Genomic DNA, 5,941 nt, shown 5'->3' with positions numbered 1-5,941 from the left:
TGTTTTCCTGAGGTTTTTGTCTGAGACTAACTCTGGAGCAGTGACACTGAATACTGAAGTATTCTTGCTGTAGCTATTCCTGTCTTAATGCTGAGCTAAGTGCCTGCCAGTCGTAGATTCATATTTAACAGGTAGATACTGTATGAGACTGTATGATTTTTTTTTTTTTTTTTTTTTTTTAGCCAAAGTTTTCCCTGGACAAGTTCAATTGTCTAAAGTACCATATGATGAAAGCATGAAAGACCCCAAATCACAGAAGTTTAAAGAAACTGCAGATAAAATTGTTGCTGAGGTAAGCAATCAGTTATCTATCTCTATCAATCAATGTGTCTTTATGGACATTTTTTGTAAATGTGCTTAGCATAAAAGCTAGAGTAATACTCAAAACAATTCTATCTTACTCATCTTGACCTAAAACTAAAGATATTTTCTTTTGAAAACATAGCTGGATACTGTTTTTAAAGAGAACCCCACCTACACCGGCTCTACAGTGCTGGCCCTCCTGTAAGCCTCAGATTGACAGCAGCGTTACCATCTTTCTGTTTATTTAAAACCACAGTACACTTACATGGTATTGTCTTTACAGGCCAAGCACCGATGTCTTGATAAGGTCTGGCCAGGTCGTCACTGCATCTGTAGAGATCAACTTCTCAGCCAGTTCTCAGATCAGATCAGATGAAGTTTTAAAGGAGATTGAAGACTATAGTTGTACAGACTGTGTACTGGATGGGGCAACCTTTAAAGGTAAGTATATTACCTGTTGTTTTCAGGAAGAATACAACTAAAAGATGTGTTTCAGAATTGTTTATATCGTATTTACACTTCGCAATAAGTAATTCATTCATAATGAATTCATTCACCCATCTGTCAAACAAAGAAAATTTAGCTGTAAAAACAAATGTCCGTCATAAAAGGTTTGGGCGTATCAAACATCCTTGCTCATAAATGTCACAGTCAGGGCTGCTCCTGCCACTTCATATAGTCTGATCTTTGCACTAATAATCAGATAATGATCTTCGAATGATAATGGTATTTCTAAATTTCTATCATACTGTACGTTCTGGTTCATAGTTCATATAATGACGTTATTGACAGATTTATGTAATTGTTGTGCAAGTCTTTAAGTTCAGTGCACTGAGGCTTTTCGTTTCTCTCATTCATTTAAAGAGAAAGACTTGTGTTCTCTGGATCCTTGTGATAGACAATCCACACAGTGCAAATCAGGCAATGGATCATTCAGCTGTACCTGTATGGAGGGCTACATTTGGACAAACTACAGTATCAGAATATGCGTTCCTGGTAAGACAATATAGTAAGCATGAAAGGGTGTGTGTGTGTGTGCGCACGTGTGTGTGTGTGTGTATCATGTGAAATTACAAACTGTCTCAATCTCAACCTCTTTTATTTTCACAGCTTGTCCCGATGGGGAAGAATTAAAGGGTGACAAGTGTAAGAAGTGAGTGCTCCTCCCTTACGTCCTGTATTGGTTTAATTTTGGATGAATAAAATCCTAAAATAAACCGTATCTTGTCTTGTAGGTGTGCGTTTGGCTACTCTGGTTTGAACTGCAGTGACAGTGAGTATACTGTATGTTTTTAAAAGTGAAAAAACATAATTACATAAGTTTTTTTTTTAATGACAAAATTATTGACAACACACAATAGATGAGCTAGAAAATGCATTAAAAAGCTAGAAAAAGTTATTAAATAACATGTCTTGATGTCCTCTTCATTCTGTTTTATTAGACTGGAAGCTCATTCTGGTAATCGTGGGCTCTGTGCTTGGTGGACTGCTGCTCATAGCCTTCATCCTTCTGCCAGTTGTAGCTACCCTGTAAGTTTCTCACTGATTCATTCACCGAGCATCCTAACTGTGAAAAAGTGTTTTTCTGATTGTGTATTACAGTTTACTATATTTGAAAATATGTTTCAAAACAAGGAAATTTGTAAATGTAATGCCTGACAGACACGGCAATAGTTAACTATGATTTTTTTTTACTGCTGTGATATCAGAACTTCAAAGAAGAGCTCCAAGAAGAACAAAGATGCAGACATGGAGAAACCAAATCAGGCATCTTTCAATATCCCATTGGCTACCAGCAGGTTCGGCAACAACCAGGCCGGGCCATTCAGTGGATTAGCCAATGGCCAGGCAGGTTCTTCCAATACTGGAATGCCTAAATTCCCGCGAGCTACCACCAACAGTTGGGACAGCAGGACCAAACTGGAGATGACACCAACCAACAACCGACGCAACTTTGGCCCTATGGACAGGAGCTCGGTGAGTATGTCTCTGTGTGTCCAAAGAAGAGATAATGAGGAAGAGAGGCTTCATTTTTAAGTTTATCAAGATTTTTGCTTTCTTGGTGTTTGGAGTTTATTTCACCTGCATTCTTTTTTCCTCTGCAGCGGATATACAATGACCCCTATGATGTAAACCCATACTCTCGACCCCAGAACAACCCCTACGCCATAAACCGTTCCAAGACCAACCCATATGCTCAGAGCCAAGGCCACAGCAACCCTAACTATGACGAAAAACGCTTTTATTAGTACAAAATCAGAAAGGTTGATTAAACAATGACATTTTGTTGTTTTGAGTTTTTAAATCTGTTTTCTAATTACTGCACATAATGAATCTTAATGAACCGTATGTCCTCTTTGACGTGTAGTGGGGAATTGTATTCTGACAAACTGCAGTAAAAGCTGTCATAAACCAATCTCGCCTGTTCTTGTCTAAAGCATATGAAGTTTGAGACATGATTTCAAGGATTTATATCATTTTATTTTGGTGTTTTTGATTCATTGAAGTATGATTTATTTAAGAGTTATTTATTTAAATGGAATAAGAAACCTGTCTGAATGGCATGATGATGAGGAGCTGCTTGATTTGTTTTTCTCATCCGATTAATGCTTCACTCATCTATGACTGTACGTTACTTTATTCTATGTATGTAAATATGTTTTGAGTCATGAGTCACAATTTGATGTTTCACTCAGTTTTTGTGAATGAGATGAGTTTCTTCTAATGTATAATACCCATGTTAAGGATTTAGTAGCATCAAGTTGGTTGCGAATCGCAACCAACTCAACACACCTTTATGACCCCTCTCTTTACAAACATGGACAACATTGTGTGTTTATTTATATGAAATCATTTGTCTCATTCATATATATATATGTGTGTGTGTGTGATAAGTGATTTCTCAATTTTATAGGCCTATTCAAATTTTAATAAGTCCTAACTCCTTTGCAGCATGTTAGATTATTTTATTATGTTAATTTAATATAATTTGTGAAACATGCTGAATGCTTGTAAATAGCTTGACTTTCCTTTTTGTGTAAGAAAGTGTATTTTATTTTTAACTTTAATGACTGATTCAATGCTGTTATTCAACATGAGCAAAATAAATATAATAAATATAATAAAACTATATTTAACCAATTTTTGATTGTATCAGTTTTTTGTCATTCATATAATACATACAAGCATGGTATTAAATTAATCCTTACATATAAAGTAGTTAAATACAGTAAACACAATTTTAAAGGGGACATATGCAAAATCCACTTTTTTTTAGCCCTTGAATAAATTTTTGTGTACTTTGAGTGTCTAGGAGTAAAGAAAATTTAAATTTATGCTCTCCTGGTGCTGCGTAGATATCTTTATGTTCTTTTTTGGATCATATTTTTCAGTCTGTTCAGACAGTTTTCTTGTCTATTACGTCACAGTATTTGCTGTGGAACTGCTAAACAAGGTCATAGACTTCCGGCCTACCAATTTCGTGAATCCGCCTTCTTTTTTTTTGTTTCTTGCGTCACGAGAAGTTTAAAAAAAAAAAACAGAAGTTACGCCGAAGTTGCAAGTAGACAAGTCAAAAGTCGTCATACCGCCCCCCCCATCTCCTCTTTAAATAAAGGGCATTTTTCATTGATTCGGCCATGGAGGAACTGAAGGCACATCTGACTCCTTCTTTTTGAAATGATGGTTACATTATGGGAAGAATTTTAAATAAGAATAATTTTAATCCTTATTTATTTAATTTACACACACTGAAGGCATAATGGCCCAGCAATCCTTTTGCAACACTCACCCATCTCTATTAATTTTTCTAACAACTTTTTTAACCACTGGAGGGCACCAAAGTTTTACTGAAAAACATTTTTGAAGCATCCGTGCAACTCATGAAGTAGAGTCATGCTTTGTGCATCCACAGTATTTAAGTTGCCCGTAGAGAATAAGAATAAGAAAAACTTTGTTTATCCCATATTTGATAAACTCTGTTGTTACAGCAGTTGAAATGATGATAATAATATATCAAAATCAACAAAGCAAAAAAGGAATTTGAAATGGCAATAAAAAGTCAAAATTAAAGAGCAGATGCCTCTCTGACATAAAATGTATTATCATGAGTTATTGCATAAGGTATGAAGGATTTCCGTGTGGCAGTGGAGCTGAGTCAGTCTGTGGGAAAAAGTGCCCGTCTGCCTGTCCAGTCACTGGTGCAGTGGGCGGTCAGGATTATCCATGGTCATTCTCTCCACCACAGCTTCAAAAGTCTCCAGTTTGCAGCCAATCACAGAGCCTGATAGTGTCACCATCTCTGATGCTGCTCACCTAGCAATACACAATCCTTCTGTAGTCAATCACTATCTCTCTGGTCAAATGATTCCTCCCAGACTGTCATGTCCCGGGGTTTTCGGTGTGTGTATATGGGTGTGTGTTTTTCTGTCTGTCTCTCCTCCATGTTGTGGGCGTCTGGGAGGCGGTCTCCCTTCCTGGACGGACGTGTTGGCATCGCTTCTCCACACCTGTGACAGATTGGATCATCATGCAGCTCTTCTTAAGCTGCCGGCTGACCTTCAGTCTTCGCTGGATCATTGACTGAGTCTCAGTTAGTGTCGGCCGTTTCCTAAGTGTGTTTCACGTTGTTGTTACCCTTGACTTACCTGCTCTCCGCTCCTTGCCTCAGATTCCTGTGGAAGTTCCCGCCTGTCTGCTCCGTAGCCATCTAGTCCTCTGTCACCGCTCACCACACCGCCAGCCATCCTGTGTTGGAGTCCGCCAGCCACCCACACTCACCAACCCTGCCTCCGCTTGCTCCCTCAGGATTCCCTCCTGTAACCCCAGATCCTCTATCATCGCTCAGCCTAAGCTCCTCGATTCCTCACCTGGGAACCCCTTTCACGATTCCATTCCAATACTTCACTGTAAATAAACTAACACCTTTTCACTTCAGCGGCTGTCTGTGTCCACTTCTTCACCCCCATGCCTTGACACAGACCACGTTGCAAAATCATCCACTGGTGTTCTGTACTCCTCCTCCTGCCCATCATTAATGCATCCAACCTCTGCAGAATCATCAGAGCATTTCTGTAGTTCTGCTGAAAGTCTGAGGTGGAGATATACAGTGGTAAGACACACCACTGTAATATGATTTTGTAGCAACATGCAACAACAGAAAAACAGTCACTACATTCAGCTGTACCATTGAGAAAAGCACATGATTTCAAGCTTCAGTGACTGGAAAATAAGAAACACATAATTTGTGTTGCTGTAATTCAGCATCTGATTGTTGAATTGCAGATGCCCCCCAACATCAGAGCAGACAGTCCCATTATTAACTTGGCTCTAACAGTAGCTTCACTAAGGCTCAGTAATGTACTAGGGACCTGTCTAGGGAGTACCTGCTCCTGCTCCTTGTCCTCTGACACCTGGGATAATCCAGGGATAGACTTAATTTTAAGAATTCATCTGACAGAAAAGTCATTTTCATAGACCTTTCATTCATTCAGCATTTGTCATTAGGCTTTCTGGCTCTAGTTTCATTTATTCTGAAAGAATTTTACCCACAGAGCAATACTCATTTGTGCTATCAAGCAACTGAGCAGAATTGCTTTGACAAGGTCATACACTGCAGTAATAAAATGCAATAAAGAAG

At 38.5% G+C, this 5,941-nt stretch overlaps 1 protein-coding gene across 1 annotated transcript; it reads left to right on the top strand.

The window, feature by feature from the left end:
* The first annotated feature begins 235 nt into the window (after positions 1–235).
* LOC115798405 (mucin-13-like) lies at positions 236–2,744 on the top strand. Its single transcript, XM_030755249.1, has 9 exons — positions 236–292; positions 446–504; positions 587–744; positions 1,168–1,299; positions 1,414–1,456; positions 1,539–1,576; positions 1,746–1,833; positions 2,013–2,280; positions 2,409–2,744. Exons 1-9 carry the CDS (start codon positions 236–238, stop codon positions 2,550–2,552), a joined length of 987 nt encoding a protein of 328 aa, XP_030611109.1. The 3' UTR covers positions 2,553–2,744.
* Positions 2,745–5,941: the final 3,197 nt, after the last annotated feature.

Source organism: Archocentrus centrarchus, chromosome 19 (genome assembly GCF_007364275.1).
Source record: "Archocentrus centrarchus isolate MPI-CPG fArcCen1 chromosome 19, fArcCen1, whole genome shotgun sequence".
NCBI lineage: Eukaryota > Metazoa > Chordata > Actinopteri > Cichliformes > Cichlidae > Archocentrus > Archocentrus centrarchus.
The sequence above is the reverse complement of the archived record's forward strand: the minus strand, read 5'-3'. Positions and strand labels throughout refer to the sequence as shown.

Bases quoted from the DNA above. Each gene is read 5' to 3' on its own strand.
- LOC115798405 (XM_030755249.1), top strand. From the start codon at position 236: ATGAAAGACCCCAAATCACAGAAGTTTAAAGAAACTGCAGATAAAATT. The intron at 745-1,167 runs GTAAGTATATTA...ATTCATTTAAAG, and splicing joins GGATGGGGCAACCTTTAAAG to AGAAAGACTTGTGTTCTCTG. The intron at 1,577-1,745 runs GTGAGTATACTG...CTGTTTTATTAG, and splicing joins TGGTTTGAACTGCAGTGACA to ACTGGAAGCTCATTCTGGTA.